At 44.5% G+C, this 19,045-nt stretch overlaps 1 protein-coding gene across 7 annotated transcripts in view; it reads left to right on the top strand.

Annotated features, from left to right (window-relative positions):
* FHOD3 (formin homology 2 domain containing 3) overlaps positions 1-19,045 on the top strand; it is a 507,955-nt gene that overhangs the window by 72,923 nt on the left and 415,987 nt on the right. For all 7 annotated transcript variants that reach the window (XM_059041316.2, XM_067016011.1, XM_067016010.1 and 4 more), the window contains exon 3: positions 1,044-1,108. In XM_059041316.2, the coding sequence (XP_058897299.1) occupies positions 1,044-1,108 (65 nt within the window). The remainder of the gene's footprint in view (positions 1-1,043; positions 1,109-19,045) is intronic.

The raw sequence follows: 19,045 nt of genomic DNA, 5'->3' as shown, positions 1-19,045 counted from the left end.
AGAATAAAAAAAAAAAAATTTTTTAACCATACTTTCCCCTCTTATTTGGTCTCAAGAATAAAAAATATGATTGTTTCAGTACTATCATATAATTCCTGTGACTTCATATCACAATATTAAGTGTGCCCTGGTGAGATTTCTGTCCTTTTCTCCTCCAGCACAACCACAAAACCAGGAAGCGGGAAAGTACTGCGTGACTGGTATACATGAAGCCCTGATGGGGAGGGAACTCAGCCACTGAGCTGGTTACCCGCTCCTGTTCTGGTTCCTGGCTCCATTTTACCTTTGTCCACTGGCTTCCCCCTTTCTCCTAACCTCAAAGCCTTTGCTACCCTAGGTAGCCAGGACTCAAGTTCCCCCCATTTATCTTCTCTCATCTGCTCTGGGCTTCAGTCCTTCTCTGTAAAAGCGGGCTGAGCCCTCATGGGAGGAGAACTGGGGAGGGGGCCATCCTTTTCCTTCCTTTATAAGAAATGAAGTGAAAGGAAGCAGAGATGAGACAAGGTGTGGTGTACCTTGACATTCTGATGACAAATAGCTTACACGCCCCCTTTGCTGGACTCCTGTCTTCAGGGAAAAACTATGTCTTGAATTGATACACAGCAAAACAGCTCTTTCTGATTACCCCACTCTGTGTGTCCTTTCCTGATATGCAAAAACATGTAAAAATAGCCATGGGAATGATCAAGCAGATTTGTGCTGTTACATTCCAGGGATTTCACTTCATGGGCACAGATTTTAAAAATTTCCCAACATGGTCAGGCATTGAGTACACGGAACTCTGTGGAGTGGACCGGGTTTGGCAGTGAAATGTGTGTGCCAGTCCAACAGAGTCAGACTTCATTATTTTATTTCCCGTAAAGCCCTGTGACGTCACAGCGTTTCAGGATAGATGATTGCTGTTCCGTGTAGGTTCCTGCTTATCTAGAGCCTCTTCCAAGTGTGGGTGTCCGGAACGAACCGTCAAGTTGATTGACAGCAGGTAGGGTCACCTTGTTGACTCCTCTGATGCCCATGAATGTTTTGTCTCCTGTCTCCGTTAGGCGGGGCAAGAAGCACAGCATCATCCTAAGGACACAGCTGTCCGTGAGGGTCCATGCCTGCATCGGTGAGTGACATCTGGCGAGGGGGATGCTTGTCATCTGCCCTCAGTGATTAAACGTGATGATTAATGCCACTTACGGGAATAAAATGCAATATTCACTATTATGCTATCTATGCTGGGGTTAACCCCTGTCATATATTATTAGAGCTTTTAGGAAAGCAATTTCTGGCAAGTTTTTGGGGCCCCGTTTCATTCTGGCTGCCTTTGCTGTTTGGTTCGTGAACAGAGCTCGAGGTGAGACAGACACATCGGTGATGAGGTTCTTTTTGGCAATGCTGGGAGAGGTGGGGTTCTCGGCTGTGCCAGTGTGAACCTCCAGCCAGTTGAAGTGACCTTTTTTTTTTTAAATTGATTTTTTTATACAGCAAGTTCTTATTAGTCATCCATTTTATACACATCAGTGTATGCATGTCAATCCCAGTCTGAAGTGACCTTTCTGTGCCTTCTGGTGACTCTCTGCAGCTCCCTGTGGGGAAGTGGGGCCTGAAGCTCCAGGCTGTGGTCTCAGGAGATTGAAGGGAAGTCTCAGGTCAGTGCAGGACAGGGCACATGTGGATGCAGAGCAATACGGTGTTGAGCGGACGTATTTGTGGTTCAGATGGCTTGCCTGCGGTCACACGGGAAACCCCACTGACGCCCATTCCTGCAGCCATTGATTTTCCCGGACCCATTGCTTTCCCCATTATACGCGTGGGCTGAATGGCAACAAAAGCAGTAATTTATGCTAAGTAGACAGTCTCCATGGGAAGGTGTCCTCCTGGCACTGGGCCAAGTTGAGGCAAGTATGTAATATAAAAAGGAAAAAGAAAGGAACTAAATTTCATTTTATGCATAGAAGTTTTCCATATCTGAGTTATTTTGTGTTTATTTAATGTGTGTTGTGGTCTTAATTCAGGTCTGTAGTTAGCAGAGCATCAATCATCCTGTCGAGGCTCAGTCTACACCTGGAGTGTGGTATGCATGGGTGGAGTGGAAGGAATCGTTTCTGGTTCCTCTTCTTTCTCCCTGCTTTCCTGTTGGAGACCCAGGGATGGGGTGAGGGAACAGCTGGATGTGGAGGGGAAGCTGTGTAATTTTACTTCATTTGGTGTGAAGTGGGTGAGGCTGCAGGTGTCCCGAGGGACAGTGTTTGTCTTACTCTGTGGTTGGCGAGTAATTGTGTAGCCGACATGTAAATCTCAGGGGCTGGAGGGTCAGGGCGTCAGGAGGGTTTGTGATCTTGTTGGAGACAAAACGAGATCTGTAGGACCTTCATTACTGACCCTGCTCCTCAACTGCCTGTAGCACTGAGTGACCTTAAAATATGCACCAAAATATGCTTTCTTTACTACTTGCTTTATATTTTTCCAATTATCTTATGTGTATAAATCATCTGCCTGAAGAAAAAGCTGGTGACCTATGACTTTGGATAAATTCCCTTCTGACCCTCATCCTGGATCTAGGACCAATCCAGGCACATACTATGTGCTCAATACAACCAATACTGAATATTGGTTGAAATATAGCTGATAACCAGTTGAGATTGGGGACATGAGTATGAATTGGTATTTCCCAGGAAGAGTAAGGCTGTGGAAAGCAGACTTACACGAAAACTGGCTAGATCAAAATCCTAATGAGCTAACTACCTTTTAACAAAATTCATTCTTTTGCAGTATACACTTAAAATGTTTCAAGTACAGGATTTTTCTAACCAGCTTCCACGTATTGACTCACCGCATTAACTGGTGTATTGTTCTGTAGTCCCATGTCATGCATGTAAACACACATCTCATCTCCACGGCACCTGAGCCCCAGCAGCCAATCCAGCCCACTGTCTCTCAGGACGCCCAGGTCTTCCTATTTGAAGGGTTAAACCGGGTGCTGACAGGATCAGCGTGTTTGTTCTCAGACCTGCTTATGCCAGTTGCACTTACTATTGGAATTATGTAATTTAATGAAATGGGATGTGAACGTTTTATAAGCTGATTAGATACAGGTATACAAAGTCACTGCTGTGAGTATATTGGAAAAGATTCAAAATTAGTTACTACAAAAGCATTTCTGTCAACATGAGTGGGTTGTGATAAGTACAAAAGGTGGGGGAATGTTGTAAAAATCCAGAAGGATTCTAGTCTTTGTAAGTTCTTGCTTGACTTCAAAGACATTGAGATTGGGACTCATAGACTATATTATGTGAGTGGTTCATGAAGGAAGGTCCATGGGGAGTCCCATTAGACCTTTATTCAAAGAAAGGTCATGCTCCAAATGACATGAGGATGCATCTCCTGTGCTGTGTGCCTGGCAGCCAACTGTGTCTCATCCCAGAGAAACAGGACGGTCAGTCACCATGGCTGCAAGTTAAAGTCTTAAGGTGTGTATGTGTCATTTAAAAAAAATTTCTGCTTTAATCAGTTTTCACCATTAATTACCTCAGGCCTGAGTGTGTTGGATGAGAGGATTTGACTGTGTGAATTAACATCAATGCCCAAGAAGGCAAAGTTCTTCCTTTGTATTAAAAAACCCTCTTTCCCCTTCCATTTCCTGTTATTGGCAAGATCTGGAATAGATTTATTATAATAGCATTAAATATTATCCTTTGGTTTATGTGTAGACAAAGGAATGTATGTATCATATGTGTGATGTACCAGCCCCCATTGTGACATATTCTTTCCCTTTCCAAATGGCAATATTAGATGAGATTTCTTTGGGATTAAAAAAAAAAAAACCAAACCGGGAACACTCTTCAGTTGAAATGGCAAAGGAAAGCATGACGGGGGGAGAAAACCTTTTTCACATCAGTTGGTTGGATCCTTGTTTCCTTTCAAGATATTTCCTCTCTTCACCATCTAAGAAATGATTGAGTGATTATAGGCATGGGACAGTGACTGCTGTCTTAGGCCTAGCACCATACACAGCTCCCCCAAAGACCTACCTTCCCACTGTACGATTGGACCAGAAGGATCCAGGATCACCTTAGGCTCATGGGCTTAAAATGCTATCAAGTAAATTTCTCCAAAATAATGTTTTCTTCACCCTATATTCTCTTCTCCTTTGTCCCTGTTTTAATTAAGTATAGAATGCTTAGAATCCAGGACTGCGTGTTGATGAATTGGAGGAGACGTGCCTTTGGAATTCTCCATTGTTAACTTTGGAACTCTGTACCCATTGGGATGAGAGTGGAGTGGAGCCTTCGTGGTTAGCAACCAGGCAAACCTCATGAGAAATGAAGGCCACGGGGCACTGCTTTGATGGTCCCAGCAAGCAGCCGAGACAGGTCTTTGCTGATAGTAGGAAGCTGGAATGAGATTGTGGTACCGAGAGACGCCCCAAGCTTTCTGTACCTCTGTGCTCCTCTCCACTGTATTACTTTGCACATTTTCAGTATGACTACTTTTTTGTTTTTAAACCTGATTTTTTTTTCTTTTTTTAAAAAACTTTTTGGCTGTGTTGGGTCTTCGTTGCTGCATGCGGGCTTTCTCTAGTTGCGGCGAGTGGGGGCTACTCTTTGTTGCGGTGCGTGGGCTTCTCATTGCTGTGGCTTCTCTTGTTGTGGAGCACGGGCTCTAGGTACGCGGACTTCAGTAGTTGCAGCACTCGGGCTCAGTGGTTGCAGCCCCTGGGCTCTAGGGCGCACGGGCTTCAGTAGTTGTGGCATGTGGGCTTAGTTGCTCTGCAGCATGTGGAATCTTCCTGGACCAGGGATCGAACCCGTGTCCCCTGCATTGGCAGGTGGATTCTTAACCACTGCATCACCAGGGAAGTCCCTAGTATGACCACTTGATGTAACATAAGGTAGCAAACAATGCATACCTTGCCTTCTTAATCTGGCTTCAGCCCCTCAAAAAAACAATGGTCATATTGTGGGCATGAACTTAACAGATATAAATTAAAAAATCTATGACCGGCACGTGAAGTCTGCATTTAATGAGGTTAGCTAGAGAAAATAAATTTTTTGGTCCTAACAAGTGATCCTGTTGCCAGACACCAGAAAAATGTTCAGAGGCCAACTGGCTCTGATGACTAAGTCTCACAATGAAGAGAAAAAGAGTGGAAGAATTGTGGAGTAAGGAATGGAGTTGAGAATTTAAAAAAAAAATAAGGTTTGAAGTCATTAGAATCCTAAAGTTAATATCTGAGTGTTTTCTACCAGCTGACTTCAAAGGCGTTTTGTTCGGCTTAAAACCTCTGTGCTTCAGTTTTCTGAAACAAACCCTGTCTTCTCATCAAGAAAATAAACCCTGTTGATTGATTCTCTGGGACTCATATTGCTGGCACTTTCAAGTATCCAGCATTGAGTTAAACAAAAGGATAAAAAATTGGCTGAAGATTCCCAAGTGTCATTGGTGCTTGTAGTCAGGAAGAACAGCCCAGTGCAAAGGGCCTTTAGACTTTTTAGAGGCATTTCCCCCAAACCTCTGAGATGACGAGGTCTGCCCGTAAGATAGAGGTGAGCTCGGCAGAAGCTGGCGAGGTGGCCGAAGGGATTAAGCTCTCCACGAGATGAGTCTCATCTCCGTTAAAGGTCAAATCACAGTGATAAAGATATTTTTAAAGGCAAGAAAACCACGTAGGAGAAGACTGCTTCATCCACTGATCAGAAATGTAGTCATTTTCCAGCAACAGAAACATCAACAGAGCGAGGCATCAATATATCATTTGCAAAGCATCTTCCTCTTGCAGGCAACGTCAGGCAGCTATGTGCTTTGCACTACTCTGTCACAGCAAAGAACCGAATGACAAACAGTGGAGCATTTCTTCAAGAACCTTCTAGTACAAGAGTGACTGGGGGGATTCAGCTCATGTGCCAGCCAATGTAGAGAAGGTGGCTCCCTGGGCACAGTGTTGAGAAGGATTCTGAGGCTATGTGGAGCCTAATGGGGAAGGACCCTGTCTCAGTGCCGGCTTTCACTGGCGGTGATGGAGGTGACGTGTGAGTGTGTGTGTGGTGCGGACAGCAGCTCAGGGGCTCCTGGTGAGGTACATGTTCTGTCTAGTGTCTGAACCCCCTCTAGCTATGGTGTAGAGGGCCCTGGGCTTCTGCGTGCAGAGGGTGGGGAATGGAGCCATGATCCCTGAGCCCTGACACCAACCCACCTTGTTCCCCGATCCCTTTCTCAGATTCTGCCTTTCTTCTTATGCCTGTGAATACGAGCAGGGCTCCTCCGTCCTCTCCACCTTGCTGAGCTTTCTGACTGACTGTCTTTCCCTCTCTGCTCAGTGTGAGCTCGGCCCTCCAGGCCCTGCAGGGAGGCTCCCCTCCAGCTACCTTTTCCCATGTTACCCTCACCCCTCAGGCGGGTTGCTGAGTGTTACCTGGATTCCCATGTGGTCCTTACTGCTTCTTGATTTGGACTGTTTGGGGCTTCCATGAAAACTAGGCGTTCTGGTAACATCAGAATGCCTTTTTGACGCTCTTGGGCCTAGTAGCACCCGGGTGGTGCTTCTATATTAACTAATAAAGACGAGGAGCCCCTGGCACCATGGATGCTGAGGCATCATGGCCTGTGCAGTGACACGCATTAGCTTGGATGACCAGCCTGTCTGGGTGCTGGGGTGGAGGCCCGTACAGGTGCTGCTGGTTCCCTGTTGTCTGAGGTGCCAGGGCCCCCACTGTCCGCTGGGTATCTGCAGGAACAGAGTAGAACAGTCTGTTCTATGACCAGGAGTTACCGCTAGAGTCATTCCTTCCCCTCTTGGGCCCCCTGCCCGTCTTCCTCTGACTCTAGGTCTTGGACCTGGGCTTCTTGCCGACTCTGTCTTGCATCCCACAGGAAGCTGGTTCTGTTCTTGTCCTGCCTCCGCAGCCTTGGGTTGGGGTGGGGTTCCCTCCTGCCCTGTTTGTGGATGTCACCGTGGCCAAACTCACAGTGTCCTGACCAAACTCTTCGCTAGTGGGTTTAGGTGCAGTGGGTCACATTTCCTGTTTTCTGTCCTTTGATGTAGGGATTCAGTGATTCTCCATAAACCCTGGAGCCCACTCCCATTCTTACTGTCTTTCTGTGGAGCCCTAAGTGGCTGGCGGTGGTCTTGGCACAAGACGGGCTTGGGTTTGAAATCCTGAGTCTCCCTTTGCAGAAGGAGACTGGTGCCTGAATTTTTTTAAAACCTCCTCCCTTTTATACCCCAGCAAGTCTGTGACCCATTTTTGCCCAGAGTTCTGCACTCTAGGTAAAAACAAGCTCTCTGGATTAATCAGATTAAACACTTCTTATCATCTGTTTCCTATTCATCTGTCTCAGCTCCCAGATGACAGACCCCACAGGATGTCCATGTGTCTAGAAGGCCGTTGGGTCTGGGCTGGGGGGAGGTCGGCTTGTCAGCCTCTCCCCACTCTGTGTGTAGGGGTGGCTCCTCTAAGGTGCCTTACGGTCAAACAGTGATTGACGGATGTGCCCCCTCCCCGACAAAAAAGGAAGAAAAGATATGGGAAGGATGTAAAACATACCACTAGCTTGTCGAACAACATATCTATCACAAATGCTATAGAGAAGATAGATAGATCAGGAAGGATTTGTTGCTAAAAATTAAAAAACAGCTAGAGAATGAATTTAAAGAATTGCTCTACCATCTGTAGACATGCAGGTTAACATAAATATGGGGGTGAATAAAGAAAAGGAGACACAAACGTATGAGACAGCACGAGAACCTTCCAGGTACAGCTGGAAACTCAGGTCAGCTACGGAAATTAAGAGGCATCAAGAGAGGAAGTATGGACAGGAGCAAATGTGAGTTGCACAGGCAAGAAAAACAGGTGTATCAGGGTCCCTTTTGGCAGGTTTATTTCATGTTTGTGCTCTCTACCCCTGACCCAAGCTTTTTACCTTATTTAAATGATTTATTCATTGCCCCTATAAGACTTTGTTACCTCTCCTCTCTAAGGGTCTCTAGATGTTGAATGATAGAATTTGAATGTTGCCTTGGAACCGTTATTGTGTTTGCTTTGCATTGTCCTAGTGAAATTCTAGGCAACAAAAAAATTGACACTGGAGAATGTAGTCATATTAGTGGAGAACCTGTAGCAGATGTTATAAGACAAGTTTAAACCATGTGCTGGCAGTTAAGACTCCAAAGTTGCTGTCCAGCAGAACCTTAATTCTATCTAGAAAACAACCCCTGGTAAAGAAACCACCGTGCTTTCGATTACTTCAAGAGTGTCCTGGGACTTCCCTGGTGGTACTGTGGTTAAGAATTTACCTACCAATGCAGGGGACACGGTTCGATCCCTCGTCTGGGAAGATCCCAAATGCCATGGAGCAACTAAGCCGGTGAGCCACAACTACTGAACCTGCGCTCTAGAGCCCATGAGCCACAACTACTGAGCCCATGTGCCATAGCTACTGAAACCCACGTGCCTAGAGCCCGTGCTCTGCAACAAGAGAAGCCACCACGATGAGAAGCTCACGCACCACAACGAAGAATAGCCCCCGCTTGCCGCAACTAGAGGAAGCCCGCGTGCAGCAACGAAGACCCAACGTAGCCCAAAATTAATTAATTAATTAATTATTTAAAAAAACGGTGTCTTTCCTATAATGCTTTCCACTCACAGGTCTGCCCCGCATGTGGGGTGCAATGCAAACTCTTGTGCCTGGCTCCCTGCTCTTGTGACAATCCCCATGAAGAGACAGCCTCATTCTTATCACGGATCAATAAAAGTATATGTCAGGAAACAAATGCTTTGTCTCATTACTAGAGACATTGATATCCAGAGGGTTTGGGAGCTGAAAATTAGGATGGATGGCTTGCAAGTGTCCTGCTACATGGAGATTCTCCAAGGATTGGGTGTACACTCATGTACATTTCAGGTCTTTCTGAGAGACTTGGAGAAAACAGATTTTGGGGGAGGAGGATTCTTTGGGCATTTTACCAATTTCTGTTGTGTTGGAAATACCTAATGGGAAGTATTTTAACTTGGAAAAAAACACATGGAAAGCATTAGTAGTTCAGCAAAACATGCAGCCAGTTGAAGATTTAATTCAAAGGAGAAAAAAAGGTGTTGGAGAATTTGTTAAAGTGCTGTTGGTCTTCAGTTCACATAATAAAGTAATAGCGACAAAATGGCGAAGGAGAAAATTAAGGTTAGTATAATTGAAATCTTGTTAGCATCACTGAAAAGAACAAATTCTGTTGTTAATTATACCCAGAGGTGATATGATTTATCTGTATCCTAGTAACTGCACTGTGATGGTGTGGGCAGGAAGGGGGTCCACTTTACAAGGATGTAGGGGAATCTTTGTGGGACGAAGTACAGTGCTAGGTGTGCATTTAACACTTCAGTCATTTCCTAGTCTTTTAGAGAAGCTCCACTTTAGATTCAATGCAACTTAATAACAATCTTAAACTTAGATAATGTAGCTACCAGTATTTCAAAAGTTGTAAAATGCTACAGAGATGATTAGTTTAAGAAGAACTAACCCTAACCCTAAACTGTAGATTGTTTATCTCAGCCATTTAAAAAAGGTCATGTGAACCACATTCACTGAATGACACCTTTGCAGTTTTTCCTTTCTCACCCATGTTTCACGGGCCCTCACTACCCCTCCTGAGCCTCGGGAGGGGCTGAGAAAAGTGGGCATTTTCTCAAAGCCATGTGCTTGGGAGATGCAGCGACTAAGGCTTGACACTCTCGATTTCCTGACTGGTGGTCTTTGCCCTGGCCTGCTGCTTCTCTTTTTTATTTTTTGCGGTATGCGGGCCTCTCACTGTTGTGGCCTCTCCCATTGCGGAGCACAGGCTCCAGACGCGCAGGCCTAGCGGCCATGGCTCACGGGCTTAGTTGCTCCGCGGCATGTGGGATCTTCCCGGACCAGGGCACGAACCCGTGTCTCCTGCATCGGCAGGCGGATTCTCAACCACTGCGCCACCAGGGAAGCCCGCTGCTTCTCTTTTTAGGCCATTTTATATAGTCTTTTGCCCTTTTCTAGATATGTGATTGCAGATACCAGTGCAACTTTCTGGTTTGAAAAGTCTGAGAAAGGCTGCCGAAACATCTAATGTAACATTTTCCCTAAGTGAAGTTTCACCAGGCTTCAAAGGACGATCTTCCAGTCGAGTTCCTGTGCGCTTCACAGATTGTCTTAAGGAAAAGGAAACAGCCAAGAGAAATGGATTCCACCCTTCAAGAGCTGACCACGTTTAGTAATGCAGTTAAAATCCCTTCTTCTGAGCTGGGCTGCCGACTCCTGGAGATGGAGTTGGAGCTTCTGGGTCCCTTCTAGGCTACATCCTGACCCACTGGACACACGGCCTCTCGTTTTGGGCTTCGTGTTGGGAAGTCCCTGGAAATGGTTCCTCTGGCTTTAGGAGCTGCCCAAAAGGAACAGAAGTATTCTGGGCTGGAAGCCATGAGTCCTCCTGTTCCTGGTTTGGAGATCTAGTTCTTATCTGGGAAGATCTATTAGGTAGGGATTCTGTGCCAGGTAGAGGCTACCTCTTGAGTATTGAAGGTGGACTCTTTTGTGTCCAGCCTACAGAAGCTGACCTCAAATTATTTGTTGAGTAAATAAAGCCTCTAGTGATATTGTGGTTTGTATCAAGAAATGTGTATTTGGTCTTCATTGTTTCTGGCACAGAGCTCCTAAAGCCCTTGGAATTTCCTAAGTGATGAGAGCAACAAAGATGTTTTTTGTTATATTAACAAGGTGACCTTTGGACCCCCATCTAGGGATGGGGGCTGGTTGCCAGTGGAGCCAACCATGTGATTAGAGGGTTGGAACTTTCTGATTTACCTCTTGACCTTTGGGGAGATAAGAGGGGCTAGAGGTTGAATGAATCACCAGTGGGCAATGATCTAATCAGTCATGACCATATAATGAAGCGTCCATTAAAAACCCCAAAAGGATGGGGTTCAGAGAACTTCTGGGTTGGTGAACCCATGGAGATTCAGGGAGAGTGGCAGGCGTGAAGAGGGCATGGAAGATCCTTGCGCTTTCTCTTTACTTTGCCCTGTGCATCTTTTCCATGTGGCTGTTCCTGAGTTACATCCTTCTATAATGAACTGGTGACCTAGTGAGTAAAATGTTTCTCTAAGTTCTGTGAGCTGCTCTAGCAAATTAATCAAACCCAAGGAGGGGTTCTTTGGAATGTCTGATCTATTGCTGGTTGATCAGAAGCATGGGTGACAACCTGGACCTGGGATTGGCCTCTGAAGGGGGGTGGAGGCAGTCTTGTGGGACCACTTGTAGGACAACTACTGAGCCAGGTAGATAGTGTCAGCATTGAGGTGAATTGTAGGACACCCAGCTGGTGGGCTGAGGATTGCTTGCTGGTGTGGGGGAACACACACACACACACACACACACACACACACACACACACACACACACGTTGGAATTGGGTCCAGGAGCCCAAAAGAGGCACTGAGAAGGCTGTGGAACTGACGTGTATTTAAGTTTAATTCATTTGCTTCAGAAATGAATTTCTTTGGTATTTTCTCAGAAAGAAGAATAAAAGGCAGTAAATAGAATGTGAAAGTAAATAGAAAGTAACAAAGCTGTGAAAGTGGGTAGAATGTCATTTAAAGAGTGTTTCCAGGAGGACTGTCAGTTCTGTGAGGTCTTGCGTGAAGCTGGAGAGACACAGTCCGTGGTTGCTCATGGCCTGGGTACCAGGTGGAGCGATGTGAGTGGGGCCTGGGGGGCCACTAGCTCCCTCTACCCTGGGTGGTCTGGGCCCTCCATGGAGCTGTGACCTTTAAATCTGGGTCCTGAGGTTGGAGGTAAGATGGTGGTGATTTGGGCTAACGACCTGATGTAAGACTGCTCTGCAGAACAGAGCCTGCATCACTTTTAAGGAATGGGGTGGGATGCTCCTGGCCCCAGATGTAACAAGCGGATGACAGACCATTGAAGAACAAATGAAGGAGACGGTGAAGCGTCATGAAGGGTGATCATGGATGTTTCCGTGACCAGTGGTCGAGTGTGCCTCAGTGGGCATGCTGGTTCTGATTGTTCAGAGTGGGTGTAGCCAAGGCCTGGCGGGGGACCCGTGCAGGCAGCATATGACGACTTTTGAGAGCCCTTCTTGCCCGACTGTCCCCTGTTCTTTGGCAGTCTCCTTCCTGGGTGGGTGAGGTGTGTGCCCTAGATGTCACCTAGGGATGGATGGATGGAAAGAGCACAGGGATATAGGTCTGAAGATTTTGTCTGAAGCAGATTCAATGTCGTTATGAATCACGATGCTCTCCCTGCCACGGCGCCGTTGTCCAGGGAAGGAGGACAAACGCTGACTTTGCCTGGGGCGTTTTGGGGGGTATTGTGCTGCATCTGAGTCATCCCCAGGCCCTGTCAGCTGCCACTATTAAGCACCTGCTTCATGCAGGGTGCTTGACGTAGGTTATGCCATTTATCTTCCTGACACGTTCGTTATCCTTACTTTACAGAAGAAGAAAGTGAGATTCAAAGAGGTTTGGTAGCTTGCCCAGCGACAGAGAGCTGACAGCAGAGCTGGATTCAAATCCACATCTGTCCACTGTTGAATGGAAAAGTACAGTTTTGTTACTTTTTACCACGTTTTTCTTTTATAAAAGCAGAAAGGGCAATTTCCGCTGCATTCCCTTCCCACCAGACACTGCGTGAAGTGCTCTGTAGATATTATCTCCTTTAATCCTCATGACAACCTCTGAGGGGGATTACTGTTCCCATTTAACAGAGGAGGAGACTGAGGCACTCGTGGTCTGATCGCTTGGCCAAGGTCCTGAGGGGAGTACATGACAGCTGAGATACTCACCGGGTCTTCCTGACTCCAGGGCCTGCCCTCGCACTAGCTGGCCTTGACTGGGTGCTCACCATGCTCCAGACCTCTGCTGAGCCCTTCGAGAGAACACAGGCTCTAGAGTCAGACCTGCCTCTGAGGAGCTGTGTGACCTTCAGCAAGTAACCTCACCTCTCTGAGCCTCCATGTCCTCATTTATCAAGAGGGAATGATACCATCTCCTTAACGCATCATTATGAGGATTAAATGTTTCATTGGTGCTGGATCCAGTTTTTAAAAACAAAGCTTATATCATGTATTGATTTGTGGGCTCCGAGAACGGGTATGTGCTTTAGAATCAGACAAATTGGGGTTTGAATGCCAGCCCTGCCTCTGTGTGTCCATGAACAAGTTACTCACCCCTTTGAGGTCTATCTGCTTATTTGTGACAGAGAGGACAAGGGGGTCCTGGTGCCTGCCCCCTGGCAGTGATGTAAAGATTTATGGAGATGGTGTGTGTACAGGCCCAAGCATGGTGCCCGACACATGCTACCTGGGGTAAATGGTGGCCAGTATCATCATCATTTTCACAAAGTTTGTGTTTTGTTGCTTTACAGCTTGTTAGAGCAACATTGAAATGTAATTATCCAGTGGTTCTTAAAGGAAATTACCTTTAGAGTGTCTGATTTATTCTCAGACAGAACTGACTTGTATGAAATGCATGTCTTCTCTCCAATTCTTGAATGACCCTATGTTTCTTATCCAGAACTGTATCTCAGGGTTGTATTACATGTTAAACTGCAACAATGAATTGTAGAACCCTTAAATATGAAACACAACTAATTCCAAACTAATGTATTCAAAGTATGTTTCACCTGCTGCCCTTTTCTGATATGCAGATTTGAAAGTATAGGTCAGTAAATTTCCATTAACATTCTCTTTGATATTACACAATGGAGTTGACCAGCCCAAGAAAGGAAGGGCCATTCTGAGTCTTATTTAGCTAGTGACATTGGGGTCATTTTTGTGGTTCTCCTCTCTTTAATTATCCTGGTTTTGATACATTTTAGAATGCTTCAGTTTTGGCAAACATCAAATAGCATGTTTACTGAAAAACTCTCATCTTCATTGAAATGGAGTGGGTTTTGTGTTAGTGAAGGCAGCTTTTCTCCCCCATTCTTTGTGTTCCCAGATCGTGTTCTCCAGAAGGGACTGCTGAAATAGAGGATAAAGCTTCTCAGAAATCAAACAAGACAGTCAAATGTAGGAAAAGAAATAAAAGCAGCATAACATAATGCCTACTGCTAGTTACATTGTATCATAATTTTAGGGTTGAAAAATTATGCTCTAAGCACCATAAAAGTAGTAAAAAAAATTCCATATGAGTTGACATTTACAAAATGCTCAGAGATGAGCTGTTCCAATTGTATCTAAAAATACAATCAGTATGTTTTTTTAACAACTATACTAGTGATGGTAAACTTTCAGTACACATATAAGAGTAATATTGTCAACTGACTCAGTATCCTGGGGATTTAAAAAAATGACTTGTGTGGCCCAGGGTTCCTTAAACAGCTGTCCCATGATGTCTTGTGCTGGCCTCTCCCGCCCCTAATTTCCCTGCAGTGAGCTGGTGGCTCAGGGCGCCTGGGTGTGGGGAATGGGTGCTGGGGTTGGTGAGGGTGATATGGGTGGCCTTTGTCCCCTTGTCCCCCTGTCCCCTTCACCGGGCATTGGCTCCGAGGACTCCGAGGCCACCAGGAAGCAGTACAGAGTGCCACGAAGTGCTTTGCACTTCATCAGAAAGCCAGAAAAACAATGACCAGCCCATTAGGGACTCTACAGAGGAGCTCACAAAGCTGCCTGGCTAAGGATTGCCGAGGCTGGGTGAAACACTGATGTAATTTGTGCTGTAGATATTTTTTTTTTTTTTGGATGGAAGATAGTGAAATCTTGAAGAGAAGTGTGTCTGTTGAGATGGCCTCCCAGAATGCCTGAAACAACTCAGGCCCGGCTTCTTGAGGGCAGAGTGCTGGAATGTGCCCACTGCAGGTATCTGGATGGTGGAACTCAGGGGCAACTTGACCTTGGGGTTCTAGTTGCAACCCTGCCTCCCCTCGACTCTCCTCCAAGGTTTGGGGTTCAGTCCTTTCCAGGGTCTGACTTGAAGCCTGGCCTTTGTCAGGACTCTTAGGGGGCCCCAGGCTGTGGCATCTTGCTTGGGGGGCTTAGAGAATGTGGGGTTCTCGTTCATGGGCAGGGCAGTCGGGCCTTGTGGGAAGGACTTGTGATGTCACCTCCCTAGACTCCAAGATTAAATATTTAAAACATACCAGTTTTTATTTTATATAATCCTCCTTTGGCATGTCTTCATTTTTCTTAAACAAATGGCTTAGAAGACAAAATAAGAAATAAAAAATGAATAAAAAAACAGGTGTCCTGGATAGGTCCTGCTCAGGTCTGGGGGCCCAGACTGTATCTGAGGGTGTTGGTCCCTCTTCAGGGGTGTCCTAGTTGAGGGGAGCTGGCAAGTGAGGGTGGAGCCCTGGGAGACAGGATTCTGATTCCAATACTAGCATCGTCAGGCGGCCAGGCCCGGGACATGACAGTGACTTCTTCAAAAATGGAGACCCTTGCGTTTCCCTTCGGAGCTGCTGAAAGGACTGATGAGCCTGGAGGCTGTCTTAGCTCAAGAACCCGGCATCCAGCTGCCCTGCAGGATTTCCATGAACAGGAGCTTTGTTGCTGCTACTGTCAACATTAAACAGTAACTTATGGGTGGGATTTAAAATATCACTATCATTTATATTACTGTAATGTGAGAAATATTCAGCTTTCCATCTGACTTAGAAAATAACTCATCAACATTTATGAAATGCTTCCTGGGGGCCACCACTGTGTGAAGTGCTATAAAGGAAATAAATAGGTACATAGTAAATGTAGTACAAGTATGAACCAATTCCCTCTACTTTAAAAAAATTTTTTAAATTGAAGTATAGTTGATTTATATGTTGTGTGGGTTTCTGGTACATAACAAAGTGATTCAGGTATATATATATATATATATACACACACACACACAGAAATATACACACACACACATATATATACACATGTGTGTGTTTGAATATATATATATATATATATATATATATTCTTTTTCAGATTCTTTTCCATTACAGTTTATTACAAGATATTGAATATAGTTCTCTGTGCTATACAGTAGGACCTTGTTGTTTATCTGTTTTATATTATAGAATAGTTTATATCTGCTCATCTCAAACTACTAATTTATCCCTCCCACCTTTCCCCTTGGTAACCATAAGTTTGTTTTCTATGTCTGTGAGTCTGTTTCTGTTTTGTAAATAAGTTCATTTGTATCATTTTTAGATTCCACATATAAGTGATATATGATATTTATCATTCTCTGACTTACTTTACTTAGTATAATAATCTCTAGGCTCATCCATGTTGCTACAAACGGCATTATTTTATTCTTTTTTATGGCTAATATTCCATTGTGTGTGTGTATATATATATATATATATATATATATATATATATATATATATATATATATATATTTGTTCCTTTATAGCACTTCACACAGTGGTGGCCCCCAGGAAGCATTTCATAAATGTTGATGAGTTATTTTCTAAGTCAGCCGGAAAGCTGAATATTTCTCACATTACAGTAATATAAATGATATTGATATTTTAAATCCCACCCATAAGTTACTGTTTAATGTTGACAGTAGCAGCAACAAAGCTCCTGTTCATGGAAATCCTGCAGGGCAGCTGGATGCCATTTGTTTATATATATATATATATATATATATATATATATATATATATATATATATATATATATATATATATACATATATACATACACCACATCTTTATCCAGTCATCTATTCTATTGGTGGACATTTAGGTTGCTTCCATGTCTTGGCTGTTGTAAATAGTGCTGCTGTGAACATTGGGGTACGTGTATCTTTTTGAATTAGAATTTTCCTCTTTTCTGGATATATGCCCAGGAGTGGGATTGCTGGATCATATGGTAGTTCTATTTTTAGTTTTTTAAGGAACCTCCATACTGTTCTCCATAGTGGCTGCACCAATTTCCATTCCCACCAACAGCGTTAGCAGGGTTCCCTTTTCGCTACACCCTCTCCAGCATTTATCGTTTGTAGACTTTTTGGTGATGGCCGTTCTGACTGGCGTGAGGTGATGCCTCATGGTAGTTTTGATTTGCATTTCTCTAACACTTAGCGATTTCGAGCATCTTTTCATGTGCCTATTGGCCATCTGTATGTCATCTTTGAGGCATTGTCTATTTAGGTCTTCTGCCCAGTTTAGACTGGGTTGTTTGTCTTTTTGTTATTGAGCTGTATGAGCTGTTTGTATATTGTGGAAATTAAGGCCTTATTTGTTGCATTGTTTGCAAATATTTTCTCCCAGTCTGTAGGTTATCTTTTCATTTTGTTTATGGTTTCCTTTATAAGCTGTGCAAAAGCTTATAAGTTTGGTTAGGTCCCATTTGTTTACTTTTGCTTTTATTTCTGTTGCCTTGGGAGACTGACCTAAGGAAACATTGGTATGATTTAGGTTAGAGAATGTTTTGGCTATGTTCTCTTCTAGTAGTTTTATAGTGTCATGTCTTATATTTAAGTCTGTAAGCTATTTTGAGTTTATTTTTGTATATGGTGTGAGGGAGTGTTCTAACTTCATTGATTTACATGCAGCTGTCCAGCTTTCCCAGCATCACTTGCTTGAAGAGACTGTCTTTTCTCCATTGTATATTCTTGCCCTCTTTGTCATAGATTAATTGGCCGTAGGTATGTAGGTTTATTTCTGGGCTCTCTAATCTGTTCCATTGATCCATATGTCTGTTTTTGTGCCTATACCATGTGCTGTTTTGATTACTGTACCTTAATAGTGTTGTCTGAAGTCTGGGGGCAGTTCACTCTACTCTTGATTCTAGCTAGAAGCTGTGTGCTTGAAGTCTCCAACTCTTCCCCGAGTTCTGGATCTATTGTTTAGATGTGTGCTGTGTCCACTGGATACCTGAACTTCATCCCATGTCCGTCTCCCATCCCCCATTCGAAGGGCTCCAGCCCACCTACCTTCTCTCCTCTGTGCTTTCAGCACAGTATATTCACCGTTCACCTCTTGCTTCTCCAGGTGTGTGATCTGTCCATGTCCTGTTTCCCAGCTGGTGACAGTGAAGCATCCCGTCCCGGAAGTGCTGGCATCATCATGTGAAACCAGGCCTTAGGCTCACGGAAAGATGCTCCAACATCAGAAACAGAGCCCTGACTGATGACGACAAGTTCCGGGCTCTCTGCCCTCAAATCCCTAAGTTCCCAATGCACAGGCATTGGGTCACACACCAGCTGTGTGACCCTTAAGGGCAGGGATGGAGGATCTTCTTCTCTCTGGGCGCAGAGGAGTAAAGGGGCCTTGGAGGAGGAAGGAGTTTGGGGTTTCTAGAAGCCAATCATAGAACTACCCTGAGCCTCAATTTTCCCACCTGAACTTGGGGACATGGTTCATTTAAATATTGGAAAATTCTCTGTATACATTTAAAAAGTATTTTGGGGGGTCTTTTTAATAGTTTAGTTATATTGGGCTTTCTCTTAAATCTTTTGTCTTTTTGTTGTGTTTTTCTCCAAGGATATTTACTCATAAAATTTTAATTATACTCTTCATTTCTCTGCTCCTGATTCTGTAGCATACCATGTCTTTCCGACTTTTCCGTGATTCTTCAACTAGACGTGAGGCCCAACCTAAGCAGAGAAAACAAATAAAACTTCTGGAGTCCCCACATGCCTCCCTTGGTCCGTTGTCTCCCAGATAGAAACAGAAAATTGACATAGTATGTTTTTGAGTCTGTAGCTCAGCTCCATGAAAGGCCCAGGACGTCAGATTGGGGCAGGCAGCCCTCTATTCCTACCGGATCCTGCAAGGTGCATTTCTTTTTTTCCTTCCTTATTCCTTAGGAGGGCAACACTCCCAGACCCAAGAATTGAAGAAATCACCTCCTTATTTCCAAGTGAACTTACCTAGTTACCGTTATTGTCCTTTCCTGGAGGATTGAATGCTAAAAATGTGCTCGCTATACACATAGCCCCTAGGATGATGTGGCATGTATTTTCATTTTCCTCTGATGTGAGTACATCTCAGGGAAGCCTTATGTCCTGCTGTTCCTACTTCTAGAGAGAGCAGGGAATTCTACTCAGCTCCCCAAGAGGACACTGTGGCCTCCCCT

The sequence above is a fragment of the Kogia breviceps genome, chromosome 15, assembly GCF_026419965.1.
Source record: "Kogia breviceps isolate mKogBre1 chromosome 15, mKogBre1 haplotype 1, whole genome shotgun sequence".
Classification (NCBI taxonomy): domain Eukaryota; kingdom Metazoa; phylum Chordata; class Mammalia; order Artiodactyla; family Physeteridae; genus Kogia; species Kogia breviceps.
This window is presented reverse-complemented; position numbering and strand designations above follow the sequence as displayed.